Source organism: Topomyia yanbarensis, chromosome 2, assembly GCF_030247195.1.
Source record: "Topomyia yanbarensis strain Yona2022 chromosome 2, ASM3024719v1, whole genome shotgun sequence".
In the NCBI taxonomy this organism is placed as follows: domain Eukaryota; kingdom Metazoa; phylum Arthropoda; class Insecta; order Diptera; family Culicidae; genus Topomyia; species Topomyia yanbarensis.
In genome coordinates, this window is record NC_080671.1 from 400363569 (window position 1) to 400386617 (window position 23049).

Consider the following 23049-nt stretch of genomic DNA (forward strand, 5'->3'; position numbering starts at 1 on the left):
TATTGTTGTTTGCGTATCGCCTTAGGGTGCATGCAGTCAACCCATACGATGAGTCTCGAAGTGCTGTCGGACGCTGAAAAATCGATTTTGGGAACTCTCATATCGATTGAACATTCGATGCGATATCTTGAACCCGGAGGGGATTGAAGATTTCGAAAGGCTTGTTGAGCTCAATTCTCAGACCCGTTTCATGTCCCTGTACTTTGACTACATGGTGCAGAATATTAATCCTTCTTCTTACAATCCCAACCGTGTGCATTTCATAAATACTTCTGAATCTACTGTGTTCTTTGACACATCCAAGAAAGACCACATACGCCCGCAAGTGATTCCAAACATCTTTTATAATAAATTCCGAGAAGTCGACTGCTCTAAGATGTTTTATACTGACGGATCAAACCTCGAAGGGTCCACTGGCTTCGGTATTTTCAATCAAAAGTTCACCGCTTCCTACAAACTCAGTGACCTTGCTTTAGTTTACGCCGCAGAACTAGCTGCTATTCAGTATACCCTTGGTTTCATTGAAACATTATTCGCAGACCATTACTTCATCGTTTCGGATAGCCTCAGTTTCATTGACGCTATTTGCTGGAGGAAACATGTAAAGCACTCCTCGTATTTTTTGGGGAAAACACGGGAGCTACTCAGTGCTTTATCTGACAAATACTTACCTTGTTGTGGGTGCCTTCTCATTGCTCTATTCCAGGCGGACTCCTTAGCTAAGGTGGGTGCCCTAGAAGGTGACGTTTATGAAAGACCAATTTGCTTCAGCGAATTTTTCAGTATTAATCATCAGAGAACCCAAGGTATCGACGAAACCTTGATTCAAGGGGATGGATGTGGGTCGTGACTTCATTCGTGTGATGTTCCGACTCATGGCAAACCATAACACGCTGGATGCACATCTTCGGTGTATTGGGCTCGTGGATGGTTGTATCTGCGCTTGTGGCGACGGCTATCACGACATCGAGCACATTATCTGGGCGTGCACCGAGTACAGTTTCGCCAAGTCTCGGCTAATGGATATCGTGCGGGCCCGAGGAAGACCAACCAACGTAACGGTTCGAGATATTTGTATTTGTATTTGTAAAAAATTTATTCATGTAACATTGATATGCTGGCAAGCAGCGATCTCCTTTATATGTCCCTTGTATACACTTTCGTAAAAGCCATCAATATACAAATTTAAGTGTCCCTTCTTATTTCTTATCGTTGGCAATGATTGGGCAGTGCGTAAGCCTCTTGTACCTGAAGGCATAAAATAGACCCCACTGGCGGTCCTTAGCTTCCTGCCCAGTAACTCCTAGCCCTGGCCTCCCCGTGGTGTCGACTGGGATACGAGTAACCTTAGTGAAGATCGGGTAACCAACCCCGGTGGGAACTTTGGTCGTATGCTGACAGGGAAGGGGGGTTACCCTTCTTCAGAAGGTGTAAACCTGTCCTGGTGTCCAGGTGGGACCTTAAGCAGTCCCGGCACGATGGCCCACCGGCGAGACAGGTGGTTGGCGTAGGCCCTATAAGCCGCCCCTTAAAAAACCCACATAACGAACAATACAGAAGAGAATACGACCCAGAACAATCGGCAACGACCCAGGCGACGAATAAAGGATCACGATTGGAAACTCGGAACATGGAACTGCAGATCGCTCGGCTTCGCAGGATGTGACAGGATAATCTACGACGAGCTACACCTCCGCAACTTCGATATCGTGGCGCTGCAGGAACTTTGCTGGACGGGACAGAAGGTGTGGAAAAGCGGGCATCGAGCGGCTACCTTCTACCAGAGCTGTGGTACAACCAACGAGCTGGGAACCGGCTTCATAGTGCTGGGCAAGATGCGCCAACGTGTGATCGGGTGGCAGCCGATCAACGCAAGGATGTGCAAGTTGAGGATCAAAGGCCGTTTCTTCAACTACAGCATCATCAACGTGCACTGCCCACACGAAGGGAGACCCGTCGACGAGAAAGAAGCGTTCTACATGCAGCTGGAGCAGACATACGACGGTTGCTCTCTGCGAGACGTGAAAATTGTCATCGGCGACATGAACGCACAGGTAGGAAGGGAGGCAATGTACAGACCGGTGATCGGGCCTAACAGCCTGCATTCCGTATCAAATGACAACGGCCAACGATGTGTGAACTTCGCAGCCTCCCGTGGAATGGTAATCCGAAGCACCTTCTTCCCTCGCAAAGATATCCACAAAGTCACCTGGAGATCACCGGACCAAGTAACAAAAAATCAAATCGACCACTTTCTAATCGACGGTAGATTCTTCTCGGACATCACAAACGTCCGCACTTATCGCAGTGCGAATATAGATTCGGACCACCACCTGGTTGCAGTATGCTTGCGCTCAAAACTTTCGACAGTGCATAGCTCTCGTCGAAGCCGAACGCCGCGGCTAAACATCGAGCGGCTACAAGATGGCAGAGTGGCTCAAGAATACGCGCAGCAGTTGGAAGTGGCACTACCAACGGAAGAGCAGCTAGGCGCAGTTGGCCTTGAAGATGGCTGGAGAGATATCCGATCCGCCATAGGTAGCACCGTAGCCACTGCACTAGGTACGGTGGGCCCGGACCGAAGAAGCGACTGGTACGACGGCGAATGCGAGCAGTTAGTCGAAGAGAAGAATGCAGCATGGGCGAGAATGCTGCAACACCGCACGAGGGCGAACGAGGCGCGATATAAACTGGCACGGAACAGGCAGAACTCGGTTTTCCGGACCAAAAAGCGCCAGCAGGAAGACCGAGATCGCGAAGCGATGGAGCAGCTGTACCGCGCTAAAGACACACGGAAATTCTACGAGAAGTTGAACCGCTCGCGCAGGGGCCACGTACCACAGGCCGACATGTGCAGAGATACAAACGGGAATCTTCTCACGGACCAGTGTGAGGTGATCCAGAGGTGGCGGCAGCACTACGAAGAACACCTGAACGGCGATGCAGCAGACGACGAGGATGGCACGGTAACGCACCTGGGAGCACGCGCGGAGGACATTACACTACCGGCTCCGGATCTCCAAGAAATCCAGGAGGAGATTAGCCGGCTCAAAAATAATAAAGCCGCTGGGGTTGACCAAATACCAAGCGAGCTACTAAAACACGGTGGCGAGCCACTGGCTAAAGCGCTGCACTGGGTGATTACCAAGATTTGGGAGAAGGAGATTTTACCGGAGGAGTGGATGGAAGGTGTCGTGTGTCCTATCTACAAAAAGGGCGACAAGCTGGATTGCTGTAATTACCGAGCAATCACCCTGCTGAACGCCGCCTATAAGGTACTCTCCCAAATACTATGCCGTCGACTATCACCAATTGCAAGAGAGTTCCTGGGGCAGTACCAGGCGGGTTTCATGAGCGAACGATCTACCACGGACCAGGTGTTCGCTCTTCGTCAAGTACTGCAGAAATGCCGCGAGTACAATGTGCCCACATATCATTTGTTCATCGACTTCAAAGCCGCATACGACACTATCGATCGAGATCAGCTATGGCAGATTATGCACGAGTACGGATTCCCGGACAAACTGACGCGATTAGTGAAGGCGACGATGGATCGGGTGATGTGCGTAGTACGTGTCTCAGGGACGCTCTCGAGTCCCTTCGAATCACGCAGAGGTTTACGGCAAGGTGATGGTCTCTCGTGTCTGTTATTCAACATCGCGCTGGAAGGTGTAATAAGAAGAGCAGGGATCGACACGAGTGGTACGATTTTCACAAAGTCCGTTCAGCTACTTGGCTTCGCCGATGACGTTGATATTATTGCACGAAACTTTGAGAAGATGGAGGAAGCCTACATCAGACTGAAAAGAGAAGCCAAGCGCGTCGGACTTGCCATCAACACGTCGAAGACAAAGTACTTGATAGGAAGAGGTTCACGAGAAGAGAATGAGAACCGCCCGCTTCGAGTTTGCATCGGTGGCGACGAAATCGAGGTGGTTGAAGAGTTCGTGTACTTGGGCTCACTGGTGACCGCCGACAATGATACCAGCAGAGAGATTCGTAGACGCATCGTGGCAGGAAATCGTGCTTACTTTGGCCTCCGCAAGACACTTCGGTCGAACAGAGTCCGCCGTCGTACGAAGTTGACCATCTACAAGACGCTGATTAGACGGGTAGTTCTCTACGGGCACGAGACCTGGACCATGCTCGTGGAGGACCAACGCGCACTTGGTGTCTTCGAACGGAAAGTGCTGCGTACCATCTACGGTGGAGTGCAGATGGAATACGGCACATGGAGACGGCGAATGAACCATGAGTTGCATCAGCTGTTGGGGGAGCCGCCCATCTGTTATACCGCGAAAATCGGACGACTACAGTGGGCCGGGCACGTAGCCAGAATGTCGGACAATAGCCCGGTGAAAACGGTTCTCAATTGCAATCCGACCGGTACAAGAAGACGTGGCGCGCAGCGAGCACGATGGATCGACCAGGTTGAAGACGATTTGCGGACCCTTCGCAGACTGCGTGGCTGGCGACGCGCGGCCATGGACCGAGTGGAATTGAGGAATCTTTTGTATACGGTACAGGCCACTTCGGCCTTAATCTGTTAATAATAAAAAATTCTTATTTCTTATCATTCTCAGAACCACCCTCTTCCAGCTGTACCATAAACCCCAATGGTTTTATGCGATTCCAAGGCGACACAAAACATCTCTGTTGAATGAGCCAACAAACACGGGACCTACAGCGCGAACATCACACGCGCAACTCGAAGTGTTGCCGATCCACATCTGAGCCATCTTGAGGAGGACCGCCCAGCGTCCCAGTACATGATTCTTCCTGATGAAGCCCACCCGAGTCTGTAATCTATGCCATTGATCTGCCGATGCCTTAAACTGAAAGTTGATAATTTTCTCTCCCCTGTCATCTTTGTCCACCCTCCCTCCCCTGACTCTTATACCCAGAAGTATCACCCCCTCCCCTCCTTCAAATATCTTCCCGAAGTATTTAGCTCTTTCTGTCTCTTCTAGTTTTAACTATTATATTATATAATCTCATTGAAAATGCCCAACTCTACTACCACATAAAACTAACTCTAATTAATGTCCCCGAATCTTTACAAAATTTAATCACGCCCTCTAGTTTCTTCTACTTTTAAGATAGTTGTAAAATTGTCCTCCTTAGTTAAAAATTATTTGCTCCAATAATCTCCCTGCTTAAAATGTCATAAAAACTAAACGACCACCCTAATCTTGCGAAAATTAAATTACCCCCTTGTGAATATGTATAAGATATCTATAAAATCTCCATAGTTTCATTATTTATTTATTTATTTATTTATTTATTTATTTATTTCGTCAATCGATGTAGACTACAGATTTCCTTAAATACTAATGTGTATATTGCGTGAATTTAGTATAAATGATGCAATTTCGGCTTTTACAGAATCATCCTCTTACGCGTTAGAATTTCTTTTGTGTATAAAATATTGTTTTAGTTTCAGTTTAGACATTGCAAAATCAATTGAGTCGCAATAGTGATTATAAATAGACATCATTCGATTTATGGGGCTATATTTTGCATATTTTGTGCGAAAAATATACTTCGATTTCGTAGCTGTCGTGAAGGTGTATAAAAGTTCAATTTGGATAAAATTTCAGCTGAATCGATACGATGCGAAACGATATTATTAATGAATGAGAGCATTGCAAATTCGCGACGCTCCTTTAATGTTTGAATATTGATAAGCAAGCAGCGTGCTTCATAAGATGGCAGAGGGAATGTCCATCCTAATTTACGAAGGGCAAATAATAAAAACTGTTTTTGTACCGATTCTATTCATTCTTCATGTCTGCTTGAAAAAGGGCACCAAATAATACTGCAATATTCCAATATCGACCTAACATATGCAATATATAATATTTTTATTGTATAAGGATCTTCAAAATGATAGCTAAAGCGTTTTATAAAATTGAGCATGTTGTTAGCTTTGTGTATCATTGTGTTATAATCAGGAGCGGATCCAGAAAAAATTTTCGGAAGGGGTCCAGAATTTCAACTTTGAAATGTGCATTGTGCAATACGTAATATGAAATACCCTCATTTAATTAAAATCAGGTTTGGTAATCAAATCTAGTTTGGAATGATTTTGAACTTGGAATGAATTTAAAATAGAAACTATTTTAAAATTTCTCAAGAGCTTAAAAATTTTCGGGGGGGGGGGGGTCCGGACCCCCAAGACCCTCCCTCTGGATCCGCCACTGGTTATAATGATCAATAAAATTTAACTTTGAATCTAATATAACACCTAAATCCCTAATTCTTTCACATTTTACTACAGTCTGATTTCCTAAGGTAATCTCAACATTCGGTGTTTGTCGTTTTCGACTAAAGGTTATTGAATTACACTTTTTCACGTTCAGTTGTAAGAGGCTTTTTTGACACCACATGTGGAAAATTTGTATTTCGTTTTGAAATGTATTAATATCCTCGGCATTTCTTATCTCCAAATAAAGTTTCACATCGTCCGCATAAATTAGTATTTTCAGTTTTTTGAGAATGAAGGAGATATCGTTCACGTATAAAATAAACAATAGAGGGCCTAAATGAGAGCCTTGTGGAACTCCTGAGGTGACTTTAATTGGATTAGATTGCTTTCCTTTAAATTTAATTATTTGCTGACGTTCCGAGAGATATGATTCTAACCATGTAAGTAGCCCAGGCTCAATGCCGATCTTTGTCAATTTATAAAGTAACATTGGGATGTCAATGCGATCAAATGCTTTACTAAAGTCTGTATAAAGTGCCTCCACGTAGTTTCCATTATCCATTGCAAGCAGTGTATAATTAATAAATTCTAGTAAGTTTGTTGAGGTCGAACGACCTTTGAAGAAGCCATACTGGAGGTTGGAAATTCTGTTTTTTATTTGAAGAAATATTTTTTCGTTAATGATTGATTCGAAAAGTTTCGGAATACAGGAGATTATGGCTATCCCACAATAATTACGTACGTCAGATTTTTTGCCAGATTTATATATAGACACTAAAAAAGATTTTTTTCATATTTTAGGGAACTGTCCAGATTGCAAAGACATATTAAACAGCCAGAAAAATGGGGCAGTTAACTCGGTTGCTAGGTAGAAATCAATATGTAAACCCCTAGTTTTAAGTAATTTAAAATGTAAAACAAAACAAAATTGGCACCTTCAAGCTAACGCAAACTTGCCTTATCAAATAAACGAATTGAATTAAAATAAATCTGTGTTTCGTTCCTAAGAATCAATATATTCACAAAAATGTGTGCAACGAAAACTCTAATCGGATGCCCCAATTATCGCTCTACCATTTGATATAGTGCATTGAGCAAAAAGGGCAGACGCTGCTGCTCTAACCCACGGTTTCAAATGGGTAAGGTGATGATAGTAACTGGGCGAATATAGGCTCATTGGCCCATATGGTTTCAGGTGACAGAAGCCTTGCCGTATCTTCTTTTGTTTTCGCTTCGCACGAGGATAATTAATCTGCAACAGAATTCGTAGAACATCCCATCTCCGATGAATGTCAGTCTTTTTTACTATGGAGAATATGACGTTTTCCGTCGAAGTGCATCAACTGATACGAACGATGCTGGAAGGATGTGCTAATTTGTTTCGATTATTGCTGGGAATTTTCTGAGATGCAGGAAATGAGAAATAATTAGATGTTTGCCTTCAACTTTCTAATGAAACGACTTATCAGAAAGTCACATGATACTGGCATTTAATATTTAAAACGATATGAATACCCTGAGCACAAATAAAAAAACCTTTTTTAATCCACCTAGAGGTGCAATTGTGCCTTTCTCATTTCTCTAAACTATGGCACGGAGGCTTTTTATGTTCAACATAATTGTGGAAATGTCCATTACATTCTTAGTACACTTTGCACCTTTACACAATGGCATGCCAGCCACGAACTTGATGAGCTACGTGTCGACGGTGAAACACTTGAAACAAAAAAATATCATACTCCATTAGCCTAATCAGCATTAGATCAATGTTATCTGCTTGCTAACTCATTTTGTCATGCGGGGGTGGGTATTAGGGTGGGACAAAAATTACATTCCAGCTCCGAGCAACTTTTTAGGTATCATTTGGGCCCTAGAACAACTGTGCAAATTCTTACATCGATCGGCTAAACTATATTTTTGCGCCCACTGTTTAAAGTTTACATGAGATTTTGCATGGGAAAATTAACTTTTACAAAATAATTCCTCCAGGAGTCGCCCATTACTTCCTAAAAATAAATCGTTATGAGGCTTTTATAGGAAATTTGGCAAAGAAACAAAGTCTCGAAAACCACGAAACGATCTGACGCTTGAGAAAAAAGTTATTAAGCAGAAACCGATTGATGCTCTGACGATTGATAAAATATTCATTTTTTCTAGCACCACTGCTGTTGGTTGTCCAATTATACGCAATTCTGTTTTAATCCTCTCTTAATGTGTCCAAATCGTTTATTTATACTATTTGGCCACTTCGCAAGGTTTTGAGGGATAAATTGAGGCTTCTTTTGTACATAATAAGAGAAAGTTAAATTTTTTTATATAATTTGATCGTCAAAAGCAGTGATGCTATGAAAAGTGAAATTTTCATCAATCTTCAGGGCATCAATCAGTTTTTGCTTAATAGCTTTTTCCACAAGTATCAGATCGTTTTGCAGTCTTCTAGACTTTGTTTCCTTGACAAATTTGCTATAAAAATCAGACATCTATTTATTTTTAGGAGGTAACGGACGACTCTTGGAAGAATTAATTTGCAAAAGACAATTTCCCCATACGAAATCCCATGTAAACTTTAAACAGTGGGCGCAAAAATATAGTTTCACCGATCGAGCTAAAAATTTGCAGAGTTGTTTTGGGAGCCAAATGGGACCCAAAAAGTTACTCGGAGCCAGATTTTATTTTTTTCATATAACCATGTCCCACTCTAGTGGGTATGTGAGGAGGGCGAAAGTCCCATGAACGAACGACTTCCCAGCTTAAATTGGTAGTGGTGGTTTAAAGATGATGGGGTTGAAAGGGAGGGGTATGAGGGCTGGATGGGGTGGTGGTCTGTGGGGTGATTTAAGGAGATTTTTAAAGGAGGGGCGCGAACAGTAGAGGGGGGGGGGGTGTAACCCCTCTCCGTAAACCATCAACTACGCCCCTGTTAAAATCCAGAAACCCTAAACGAGTTGAAAAAAAAATTTGGCCCTCCGGGATTAGGTTGACGTTTTTCAGAGTGATTGCATAACCTTTCTATATGAGAAAGGCAAAAATACTTTAGGAATTACATTTCAACAGAACGGAACATTTCAATTATCGTGATAAGCTTTAAATTTTCGTAACAGTTATCGTACAAATTAAATGCGCCAAACTGGAAAACAGAAAAAAATGCTCCCCACGGAACAATCACCAGCGCTACATACACTTTTGTGCGACATCTGGAAGATTTATGATGGTTTTTATCCTCACACCTCATCCTGAAGATGGTAAAAAATATGTTACAAACAAGTTGGACTCCTGCCAACTAGCAAAAACCACTCGCTGCTCTGGGCCGTCCCAAGCTTCACCACACTTCGCCACTTTGTAACAAATGTCCCCTTTCCATCTTCTCTCTAAACTGTTCAATTTGTAGGCACTCGACCCACCCACCTTAATCCACCACCCCGGATGGAGCTGCTGTACTACCTGAACGCAACCGAATCGGTGGGGGTGGACTACCGGCAGTTTCTGAGCAGCTACCAACCGTCGACGGTGGAAGACATATCCGGTTCGAATCGAATCCAGAAATCGGTCCGCATGCTGGAACCCACGGAGGCCACGTTGGGCTTCGATGTGACATTCGACCAAATTGACGAGTACGAACCGTACGAGGAACGGCTGGAGACGTACGTGGTCCCGGTGGTGTTCGCTATTATATTCTTCGTGGGAATTCTCGGCAATGGGACGCTGGTGATCATCTTCCTGCGGCACCGGGCCATGCGGAACATTCCGAACACGTGAGTTGCGTTTGTTGAAATTAAATTCGATGTAGGGTTTCAAACTATAAATCAGTCACAGTTAAGCGGGATCGAAATGGCTATCCATTAAGTTTATTTGAAACAATGTTGTATTCATAAAATGCATTTCATTTTCGCACATCCACTGAATCTATAATTATGACATATTTCACATAATTCAACTATGATCCAGGTCCTTGGTAATCAGAGATTAAATTTATCTAAGAAAAACCTCAATTACTTATTTAGCGGCATTAATGTAAAAGTTGGGTAAGAAAGGCTAAATTTTGGGACGATGCGTGGTGGAACTAATTCTGATTTATTATAAGTAGCTGTATGGGCGGAAATTCGACGGACAAATAAAATTTCGGTTATGTTGGCTGCCTGTTGTTTCGGGGATTTATATAGAAGAGAGAAGATTATCCTGGAAAGCAGCTCTATAAGAGTATAACTGCTTTTCCGATAGTAGCATTGTACAAGTCCGTAATTCATACACCAACCGCGGCGGTACATAATACTTTTTCTGTCGGTCGTATATTATTTTACCATTACAATAAAAGTTTTGTGATTCCAATGATTTGCTTCATTGGCCTAGCAGGTATTTTACCACCGAATAATAAACCTCGCTTAAAACATTAATGGCTTACTGGCTTTCGTTAAAATTAATTACCTTTCGTATCACATTACAATATTTGGAGAGCTTCAGCAAAATTCAATGCAGCTGCTTCTGCAATATTGATGAACTCGTTTTCGTATGCGATATCATGAATAAATAATAGGGTGACCGAAAATGTGATTTAAATATCCTGCATCATGAACCCACTTGTCTTCCATGGTAGGTTGAAACTCTGTTCCAAATTTGCGTTGAATCCATCAATATTTTCCCATTTCTGAAGCGGATTGAATAATAGTTTTCCATCCATTATAATATATCAATAAACACCGCGGTTAAGATTTTCGTCAGTACCGTAAACCGGGGTGACTTTGATCATTGGGGTGATTTTGATCACTCGCAACTTTTTTCGTAGATCGCTTATTAAACCAAAATAGTCGACTGAATCATTTTAATTTAGAATGATTTTTACTCTAATCTTATAAAATACTGATTTGTTATACTTTTTGAGTATATTGTTCGGTTTTTGGGTACAAAAACTACAAAAAATCGAAATTTGACTTTACCTTATTTTTACGAAGCTTCGTAAAGTGTCTATTTTTTCATAAAACAAATAAATCTGAGATTTGAGCAAAAGTCATAAATTACATGCGAGTTTTTATTTTCCTTTAGATTGGGATATGCCAAATTTAGTTTTAAGCGTTTGTTTATTTTAAATGCATTTTTTTGTAAAACTAGTTGGCAATTATTTCAAATTATTTTAAGCTAAAATTCAAAACATTTTTTATTGTTCAATATTCCAACGTGTTAAAATGGATTAAACTTTTTGTACATTGATAAAGCACTGAAATAAAACAATTTTAGCAGTTTTAAAGGTTTTCAGAATATTTTATTCTAGTTGGACACAAATTATACGAATTTGGTTTACTCGAATTTTAAGTACATTGAAATACTTTGTACCAATTAATATCTATTTAATAATGAGTATCTTTCCAGAATAGTTTAAACAAACATTTGAATGAAAAACATTGACATCAATAACTTAATGTGGGTGAACATGCAGGTTATCAAAGTCACCCCGGAACACGAAAACGGACTTCAACTTGAAATAATTTTAGATAATAATAACTGTAAGCGGACAATTTTAGGTAAAACCATCCAATCTTGTTCTCCATACATCAGTACATGGTTTAAAAATATTAAACTTGAAAAAAAATGTGTTGCGTCTAAAAATATGTAATATTTACTTCGAAAAGTGATCAATGTCACCCCGGTTTACGGTACATGACATTTTAAGGGTCAAGTACTGTTCATTTTGAGTTTTTTTCATTTTTTTATTCAGTCTGTTTATTTAAGAAGGCACGGTACTATTACAGCATGAAGGTGTCAATTTTTACATTTTGTGTTTTAAATTTTTTAATAAGAGGGGATTACAATAAGGGATTTTTAAAACTACAAACTAAGGAGCAATTTTTAGACTATCTTCAGATGAATGTCAATTTTAGACTACCTTAAACTAGGAATACAGTTCACAGTACTTATTATGAATAAAGGGTGGGCAAATGAACATAAATTTTGATTTAATTTAATGATCCTTATGAAAAAGATCTATTTGCTCCAGAAAGATATTTTCAGGGGGAGGGGGAAGTGAGTTGATTTCATCATCGGAGTAACAGCAATATCAGATACAGGTGGAGAGGACAACGGTGACAGAGAAGAGAAGAACATCAAGCTTTTAGTTTGTGGCAAATTGCCAACGGCAATGACAGCCTTGGACCTCTAAGTCAGCACGCAGCGGGACGTCGGGTGGTCCATGTTGGACCCGTAGGGAATCCTCCAGAGGGGTCATAATTTCAGGTCGTTCTCGACTTCAATTTTGCCTAATGCAAGCAGATTGGTGAGTGAAGATGATCACGTAGTAGTACTCTAATGCGAGTAGGTGCCACAAATACAGTAAGCAGACTTTGACTGAGAATTCTTATATAGTGAAGACCCGTTTTTATCCGCCCCTTGGTGAATTTTAGGCTGATAAAACAGGGACATTGATAAAATCGGGACATAGATTTTTTTCTTTCTTTTTAAGAAACCAAAGCTCTTAAAATATTCTTCTTTAGTCCCTAGATCTAGCCTCATAACCTTTCCTGATTATTTAGCTTAAAATACCCTTAAGGGGGTGTGACAGTGCGAAATTAAAAAATCTTTTATGCATATTTCGGATCTCTAAGATAAGAAAAATATACTCAAGAATGGATTTACTCGAATTCAACGTGGTTCGTCTGCTAGAGCCCATCAAACTACCAACTATCAATTTTCATATGAAGCTGATAAAATCGGCTTAAAAAGCTGATAATATAGGGGGCTGATAAAATCGGGTGCTGATAAAATCGGGTCTTAACTGTATTGATTGATTTTAGAAAAAGAGAAATTCGGAACATGTAATCGAGATCGCGGCTTGCCATAGCATGTCGAATTGGAACGGCGGAACTAGATTCGGTGCCCGCCCAGACAATGTGTTCGATGTCGTGATAGCCGTCGCCACAAGCGCTGACATCACTATCCCAATACGCCGAAGATAAGCATTCTATCCGTGCAATAGTTTGCCATGAGCCAGGACATCATATGAATAAAGACCTACATCCATCCCGTTGAACCAAGGTTTCGTCGATGTCTTCGGGACTACGGAATTTAGCCACATTCCTAGTTCCGCCATTGATCCACGAAGTTTGCCAACTTTCGAGGGTTCTCTGATGAGTGATACAGAAAAATTCGTTGAAGCGAATTGGTCTTTCAAAAATGTCACCTTCTAGATTCTAGAATCTAGAGCACCCATCTTAGCTAAAGAGTCCGTCTTCTCATTGTCCGGAATGGAGTAATGAGAAGGGACCCACACCAAGGTAACCTGGAAAGATTTTTCAGAAAAAGGACTCAGTAGCCCCCTTATTTTCCCAAAAAAAAAATTACGAGGAGTGCTTTCCACGTTTCATCGAGCGAATAGTGTCATAGGAACTGAGGCTATCCGAAACGATGAAGTAAGGGTCTGCGGGTAATTTGATTCCAAGGGTATGTTGAATAGCAGCTAATTCTGCGGCGTAAACTGAATCAGTGCCAATGAAGTGTAGAATGCTGTGAACTTTTGATTGAAAATACCGGAGGCAGCGGGCCGGATCGAACCTCCCGTTAGTATGAAACATCCTACAGCACCTACCTTTCGGATTTTTTTGTAAAAAATGTTGTGGGCGCATGTGGTCCGGTATCTCGTCCTTCATGGATGTGTCGAAGAAAACAGGAGATTCAGAAGTATCCAAGAAATGAACGCGGTTGGGATAGTATGAAGAAGAGTTAATGTTCTGCGCCATGTAATCAAAGCACAGGGACATGAAACGGGATACATCAAACTACAACACGGCTGTAGAAAAGTAGCTAGTCGGCCGATCCTTTTCAAGCTTTCAGGTAATAAAATATAACTCGTTAGTAAGCTTATGGCATATTTATTTAATTCAACGACATTACCATAACTATACGCTTGCATCTTACGCTTAACTCCACTCATTGGGTCCTGTACAACATCTGGCAGGAGTTTCTTTTGTCCGAAAACCCACTTTTCTTCATGTCTTCCACAGATTTGACCTTCTTGAGATGCTTCTGTAGTGCCTGCTTTTTAGTTGCCCACTATTTTTCGATGGGGCTTAGTTCCGGATCATGTCTTTGGGTACGAAAGTGACCCCGTTGGCTTCCTACCACTCCCGGACAACATTTGAATAACGGCGCGAAGCTAGATCCGGCCAGAAGATCGTAGGGTCCTCGTGTTGCTTCAGCAGAGGAAGCCGACGCTTCTGTGGACACTCCTTGAGGTAGATCACCCCGTTTATAGTCCCCGTAGTCACGAACGGCGCACTGTGTATGCCACATGAGCAGATCGCTTGCCAAATCATGCATTTTCGGCTTGCTTACTTCCTTCGGAACATCAAACTTCAGCTGAGTGGTGAAGAACTGTAGCCCCGGAAGCTTCCGGAAGTCCACCTTGACGGAAATCTCATAATTACAGTTTCCGTACCTGTGAGCTTCCCACCGTATTTTGCCTTTCTGCACTTTGTACATATGTAGTCCCTCCTTTGCTCTCTGCACGAAACAGTTGGACAGATTTAACTTTTTGACCACATCCCTGACCGAAACATTAGGATTCCGCTTAAATGCTTTCACAACACGCTTGTGAATCTAATTCCATGATAAACCGGCCGATCGCAAAATATGACCATCGTCGATTCGAATGAAATTTTGCAGTTGTGTTCGCTTTATGGATCTTCATGATTTTCTCTGGGGATTGTAATGTTGTGATACAAGAGGAATTTTTCAATAGGGCATAAACGTTTCTACGTGCATTTATTTCCAAAAAAAATATTCAATTACTGTATTTTAAACAGCAAAACTATCTGAGAATGAGTTACAGGGAATGAATACTACTATTCAAAAAACAACGTTCCTGCGACATACCCCATACATCATTTGATGGGTATGGTTAGTTTGGGCCAAACGTTTATTATTATACCACTCTGATATACGACTTTGTCTATGCAAACGGGAAATAACTAACTCGACTATCATAACATACTTTTAATGATATCCGAAATGTATTTTAATCAACTCATATATTATAACCAGAGCCGTAGCGTGGCTTTCTGGTGTCCTTGGCGAAGTCTTAGTTTTGTGTCCCCTTGATGTTAACTTTGTCATTCTTTTTGGTTAGACTTTTGAGCAATGATTTCGTGTGTACATAGAAATGTCTCCGCTCTCCGAAGGCGGTGGCCACAAAGGCATTTGCAGCAAGTAATATTCACATAGCCATTCAAAAAAATTCACATAGCCATGTGAATACAACATACGTTGCATAAGATTCCACTGACACAAACTGGAGGAGCAGGTGTTTCAGTTCGTTAACACAAAGTTCTTACGTGAATTTGGAGGATCAAAGTAATGCAGTCGGATGTTTCCTTATTCATAAAACGTTTTGCTGACTTCACAAAACAGTTTTTGTTAAAAACCGTTGGGAATATCATCCCTTGCGGACCCCCAGAGTTACCACATGTTTGCATTACTGCCCTTTGGCTTTCAATTTAGTCTGTCTCTGCCTTCGTATTATATAAGTTTTCACTTTGCGCCGGGTTTTGGGCCCGAGCATAAATAAGCTCTCCTGAAAAGACCCCTATTCTGACTTCCCGTTTAAAACATTGATTGAACTCGGTTGAACCATATTTGAGCTTCTTTCGGATAATCCGCTAAGTATTGTAAAGATTTTGAATAATTTATAACTTACGCAGACATATTCAACAGTGACAGATATCCCGAAAGGTCGCCCAGATAAGTTCTGAATTTGGATATTCTGTCTAAAGCAAAGCAAATGACGTTAGTGGCGACAAGACTTGTATGAAGGACTAACGCGCCTAAATGTTCGCTTACAAAGTTGAGATCGACGGTGGGGTCACCGATTCAAAATTGTGCGTGCGTCTACTGAAGCATGGGGTTGGCTGTTTCAAGGGCACTTTGTTTCATTGAGCGAAGGTTTTTGAATGGAAATCGCACAGGATGGGACAAAATTGTATGTCCCTTCAAACTCGTATCGGGTGAACTTTGGTGTTTAAGTACGTCTTCTTCGACAAGAATCGTCTTCCTGTTCGGTTGTTTCACCGATAATCGTGAGGATGACACTTGCATTGAGAATGCTAGGTATGCCTATTATGAGAGAGTTAATATAATCTATACCCAAAACGGCGCGCTCAGATATTGTTTTTGGACTCACAATCTCATTACCAAAAGCAATCCGTTTTGAACATTGAACTGTTCGCGCACAGTTCGGGATGAGCGCAACGCTCACGAAAAAAATCGATGACACACACTCGAAACAAAAAAAATTGCATGTGTGGGGAACTATGTTTTACTAGAAAACAAAGATTAACGGGTAAGCAGCAGGACTAGAACCGACAAACATCTACTCGCTAAAACGCCTATTTACACCCTAGGCCGTAACAATGCATGATGAGTAGCCGTTCGAATGAGCTATATAAACCTGGGACAGGACTTGCCGATAGATGTTTTCTTTTTCTTTTTTTTCTGTTCATTCTATCGTTCGTCTCACATAGCCTCTCTTTTTGCTTCACATAGTTTAAATGGATTGGCTGCATTTGACAGTACTCCCCGGCTGCATTTAACATTCGATTCTTTGATATTTGCAAGTCTCGTCTCAGATATAAACTTCTCATCATTGCAACAGCGATCACAAGTGGGATAGCATGGAGACGTTGGTATGTGTTATTCAAGTTATCTATGCACTGTGTAGCTGACAGCGTGTAGCTATGGGCTACGATATTGTAGTTTACAAGTATGAGGTTGGTTGAACACTAACGTACCATTTGGGAGCTTTTCGCTCACAGTTCGAGAGCGAAAAAACAGGTGCATTTCGCTCCCAAAGATTCATTTTGGGTGTAGGAACCTAAAAATCTAAAGCGTTCTCTTTAAATACGATCTAAGCACTCTTGCAGAAAAACCAAAAAGATGCAGTCACCACGACGAACCATTATGTTCTTTCAGAAGAGTATCACTTTGACGATCCTCATGTGGGTCAGTTGAAACAGCAGTTGGAGTTAGAACTTGAATCAGTTTCCCCACAAGCAAAAACTGCATTAGTTTTGCAACCCTTTGGTGTTTACATTCTCTTCTTTTTCAGTGTTCAGTTCACTTGGTGATGGCACATTATCTTGATTTATTTCATGATTTATATTCACAAAAATTAAAAAGCTGGTCATGATTCCAGCGACCCTGTGAGGCTGGCGCCCTTGGAAGGCGCAACCTGGCCAATCGCACGCTACGGCTCTGATTATAACATCTTCCTTGTACTGATGAAAAAGTAGATATATGTCCATATGTACACATAATAATCCAATTAATGTCAAATTCGTATAAGTTCTTCGAGGTCTTTCTATCATTTGCTCTACTATAGTAAAAAAGCGGTTCGCCAAAAAATCGAAGAGAATCCCACATTAAATTTTAAATAAATCGTAATTATATAAATAAATTTAAATTGCCTCGTTCCTACGAAACATATATACATGTTCAGTCATTGTTTGAGGCAGGCTTTGTTCGCCGGTGCCTAGGTTGGTGAAGTGAATAGTTCAATAACCGTACAAGCCGCTATATAAGCTAAGAATCTTTTTTTTTTTCTCATTTCCCTTTCCCCCGATCTGTCGCTACTTCTTAGATCGCTTTCCCCTGAATATAAGTTTCATCTCTCGTTTACACCACGTGCTATCCTCGTGCCTAAATGGCCGAGGGCGAAGTAACATTGGATGGGAATGATATTCCCATGGATTTACCGGATAAACCCGAAATTACTCCCTCCCCTGATTCCCTCAGTCCTCCTCGTATTAAAACATACCCACCCAGTTCAAATGGACCCTGGCTGGTCTATTTCCGGCCCATCACGAAATCGCTTAATATTTTAGAGATCTCACGGGAGTTGACTGCTAACTACTCGGCCGTAGCTTAGATAACACGTGTTAGAGCTAATAAAATACGCATATTAGTGAATGACCTCGACCAGGCAAACCAGATTGCTCGCTGCGAGCGTTTTACAAAGCAATTTAAGGCGTATATACCTTGTTTGGCAGTGGAGATCGACGGGGTCGTCGCCGAACCGGGTTTGAAGTGCGAAGACGTGTTGAAGTATGGAGTTGGTTGCTTTAAGGACCCCTCACTTGAACATGTGAAGATTCTGGAATGCAAGCAATTGTATTCAGCAAAAACTGAGAATAATAAGACAACTTATTCATTGTCAGACTCGATTCGGGTAACTTTCTCCGGGTCTTCCCTCCCCAACTATGTCCTCCTGGATAAGGTTCGTCTACCGGTTCGCCTGTTTGTACCGCGGGTAATGAACTGCAGCAATTGCAAGCAGTTGGGCCACACAGCCACCTATTATGGCAATAAGAAAAGGTGCAGCAAATGCGAGGGAGAACATGAGGATGACGCTTGCGGTGGAGAAACTGAAAAGTGTATTTACTGCGGGGGCCTTCCGCATGATCTTAAATCATGCCCCGCGTACAAACAGCGCGGGGATAAAATTAAGCACTCCCTTAAGGAACGCTCGAAGCGCTCTTATGCAGAAATTCTTGAGAATGCTTCACCATCTGTCCCTTCCGAAAATTCCTTTGCTCTTTTGGCTGGCGTTGAGCAAGAATCTGACGACCCACAAGAGGGAACATCTTTGGTTAACCCAGGGGAGTCCAGGAAGAGGAGAAATCTAGCTTCCCCTAGATTGCCTCGTAAGGGTGCCAAGGTGTCGTCCACTCAGAGTGCGCCAACTACAATCAATAAATCCAACGGAAGTGATGTACTAAAGCCGAAGCAATTTGCTCCAGGACTTGGAAATTTTAATTCTAACAAGGAGTATCCACCACTTCCAGGGACACCAAAAACCCCAAGTGTTCCCTTTTTTCAAACAAATACTCAGTCCAGTAGCGGACTAATGAAATTTTCTGACATAGTGGACTTAATTTTCACAGCTTTCAATGTTACTGATCCTCTTAAAAGCATTCTGATACATTTTCTCCCTATGGTGCAAACATTTTTGAAACAGTTGACTGCTAAATGGCCCCTCCTTGCAGCGATCGTATCCTTCGATGGCTAAGTCATCAAACGAGGTCACTGATTCGATCACTGTCCTACAGTGGAATTGCAGAAGTATCCTCCCGAAAATCGATTCCTTCAAATTTTTACTAAACAGTTTGAAATGTGATGCTTTCGCATTATGTGAAACTTGGTTAACTTCCGATATAAATCTCAACTTCCACGACTTTAATATAATCCGTCTGGATCGGGAAAACCCTTATGGAGGAGTACTTTTGGGGATCAAAAAGTGCTATTCTTTCAACCGAATTAACCTCCCTTCGACACCAGGCATTGAAATTGTCGCTTGTCAAGTTCTAATCAAAGGTAAAGACCTTTGCATTGCTTCAATCTACATTCCTCCTAGAGCCTCGGTAGAGCACCGAACGCTTTGTAATATCACGGAATCCTTACCGGCACCGCGGCTAGTTCTGGGAGACTTTAACTCGCACGGTACGGTATGGGGCTGTCTTCATGACGATAATAGATCAACATTAATTCAAGATCTTTGCGACAATTTCAATTTGACCATCTTAAACACGGGAGAAATGACGCGGATTCCACCAGCACGCGCAAGCGCGTTGGATTTATCGCTTTGCTCGACATCGCTACAGTTAGATTGCAGGTGGAAGGTGATCCCTGATCCCCACGGTAGCGATCATTTGCCTATCGTGATTTCAATTGCTAACGGTTCAAGACCATCGGAAACAATCAATGTCTCGTATGACCTCACACGGAATATTGATTGGAAAAGTTACGCGACCGCGATATCCGTTAAAATCGAATCCACTCAAGAACTTCCTCCGGAGGAAGAGTACAGGTTTTTGGCTGGCTTGATTCTCGACAGTGCGAATCAAGCTCAGACTAAACCAGTACCCAGCGCGAATACCCATGGACGGTCTCCCACCCTGTGGTGGGATAAAGTGTGCTCAGAGCTGTATGCGGAAAAGTCAACTGCATATAAGGCCTTCCGGGAAGACGGGTTACCCGCTAGCTATCAACAGTACGCGTCGTTAGAAAGGAGAATGAAGAGTCTAATGAAAGCCAAAAAAACGCAGTTATTGGCGCCGGTTCGTCGATGGGTTAACGAGAGAAACAGCGATGAGCACTCTTTGGGGTACGGCTCGACGTATGCGTAACCGAAACAGTATCAACGAGAACGTGGAATATTCAAACCGTTGGATATTCGCGTTTGCCAAGAAGATCTGTCCGGACTCTGTCCCGGTACAGAAAACGTGCCGTGCCGCGTCCCCTCACGATACCGCGAACGAAACACCGTTTTCGATGGTGGAGTTCTCACTTGCTCTCTTATCGTGCAACAATAACGCCCCAGGGTTAGACAGAATAAAATTCAACTTGCTGAAGAATCTGCCTGACACTGCAAAAAGGCGCTTGTTGAATTTATTTAACAAGTTTCTTGAGGGTAACATTGTCCCTCATGACTGGAGGCAAGTGAAGGTCATCGCCATCCAAAAACCAGCCTCCGACCACAACTCGTATCGGCCGATTGCAATGCTGTCCTATATTCGGAAGTTGTTCGAGAAAATGATCTTGTTTCGCCTCGACAATGGCTTACTGTCAGATACACAATTTGGCTTCCGCAAAGGCAAAGGGACGAACGATTGCCTTGCGTTGCTTTCTGCAGAAATCCAAATGGCCTATGCTAACAAAGAGCAGATGGCATCAGTCTTCTTGGATATTAAGGGGGCTTTTGACTCAGTTTCTATCAACATTCTGTCAGAGAAGCTGCACCAGCATGGTCTTTCACCAATTTTAAATAACTTTTTGCTAAACCTGTTGTCTGAAAAGCACATGCACTTTTCGCATGGCGATTTAACAACATCGCGATTTAGCTACATGGGTCTTCCCCAGGGATCATGTCTAAGTCCGCTGCTCTACAATTTTTACGTGAATGACATTGACGATTGTCTTGCCAATTCATGCACGCTAAGGCATCTTGCAGACGACGGGGTGGTCTCTGTTACAGGGCCCAAAGCTGCCGACTTGCAACGACCATTACAAAATACCTTGGACAATTTGTCTGCTTGGGCTCTTCAGCTGGGTATCGAGTTCTCCATGGAGAAAACTGAGTTGATTGTTTTTCTAGGAAGCGTGAGCCGGCGCAACTCCAGCTTTTATTAATGGGTGCAACGATCAATCAGGTTTTCACATTTAAATATCTCAGGGAATGGTTCGACTCTAAAGGTACCTGGGGATGTCACATTACGTATCTGAAACAGAAATGCCAACAAAGGATCAATTTTCTCCGAACAATAACTGGAACATGGTGGGGTGCTCACCCAGGAGACCTGATCAGGTTGTACCAAACAACGATATTGTCGGTGATGGAGTACGGGTGTTTCTGTTTCCGCTCCGCTGCGAACGTACACTTCATCAAACTGGAGAGAATCCAGTATCGTTGCTTGCGCATTGCCTTGGGTTGCATGCACTCGACCCATACTATGAGTCTCGAAGTGCTGGCGGGCGTTCTTCCGCTAAAAAATAGATTTTGGGAACTTTCATATCGATTGCTCATCCGATGCGACATTCTGAACCCGTTGGTGATTGAAAACTTCGAGAGGCTCGTCGAGCTTAATTCTCAAACCCGATTTATGGCCTTGTACTTCGACTACATGGCACAGAGCATTAATCCTTCTTCATATACTCCCAACCGTGTTCGTTTCCTAGATACTTCTGATTCTACTGTATTCTTCGACACATCCATGAAGGAAGAGATTCGTGGAATCCCGGACCATATGCGCCCGCAAGTGATTCCCAATATATTTTATAATACATTCCGAGAAGTCGACTGTGACAAAATGTTCTACACTGACGAATCAAATCTCGATGGGTCCACTGGCTTCGGTATCTTCAACAATTCTATCACCGCTTCATTCAAGCTCAATGAACCCGCTTCAGTTTACGTCGCAGAGTTAGCTGCAATTCAGTACACCCTTGGGATCATCGACACTCTGCCCACAGATCACTACTTCATCGTTTCGGACAGCCTCAGCTCTATCGAGGCTCTTCGTGCGGTGAAGCCTAAAAAGCAATTCCCGTATTTTCTGGGGAAGATACGGTAGTCCTTGTGTACGTTATCTGAAAAATCTTTTCAGATTACCTTTGTTTGGGTCCCCTCTCATTGTTCTATCCCGGGCAATGAAAAGGCCGACTCATTAGCAAAGGTGGGCGCATTAAATGGTGACATATACGAAAGACCAATCTGCTTCAACGATTTTTTTAGTATTTGTCGTCAGAGGATACTCAACAGTTGGCAAACTTCGTGGAGCAATGGTGAACTTGGACGATGGCTACACACTTAGAAAAAATAGTGTTAATTTACGTCTCCTGACTCTGACATATACGAGCATCAAATATGACTTAGTTTTACGTTTGATTTTAATTTTACATGACGTTGAATTTCGTAAATCATGTAATTTTACTCCTCATACAGCATTTGTTCTGAATGGTAGGAAGTGTAATTTTATGTCATTGCGCATGTAAAGTATATGTTTCATGTAAAATTAAACGGAGCATGGTAATGTTCCGTCATTTCGTAAATTACGGTTTGTTGAATTGTGTCATGTTTGCAATTACGTCAACGATAAAATTCAGATTTTTTTGGTGTGTACATTCCATTATCCCAAAGGTATCAACGAAGCCTTGGTTCAGGGGGATGGATGTGGGTCGGGATTTTATTCGTGTAATGTCCCGACTTATGTCCAACCACTACACCTTAGATGCGCACTTGCGGCGTATTGGGCTTGCGGGGAGTAGTCTATGCGCTTGTGACGAGGGATATCACGACATCGAGCACGTTG

At 42.2% G+C, this 23049-nt stretch overlaps 1 protein-coding gene across 1 annotated transcript in view; it reads left to right on the forward strand.

Moving 5' to 3' along the window:
- The window catches only part of LOC131684923 (neuropeptide CCHamide-2 receptor), a 142187-nt gene that overhangs the window by 100282 nt on the left and 18856 nt on the right, over window positions 1-23049 (forward strand). Inside the window, exon 2 of the mRNA XM_058968176.1 lies at window positions 9597-9960. Within this exon, the coding sequence (XP_058824159.1) occupies window positions 9632-9960 (329 nt within the window). The 5' untranslated portion in view covers window positions 9597-9631. The remainder of the gene's footprint in view (window positions 1-9596; window positions 9961-23049) is intronic.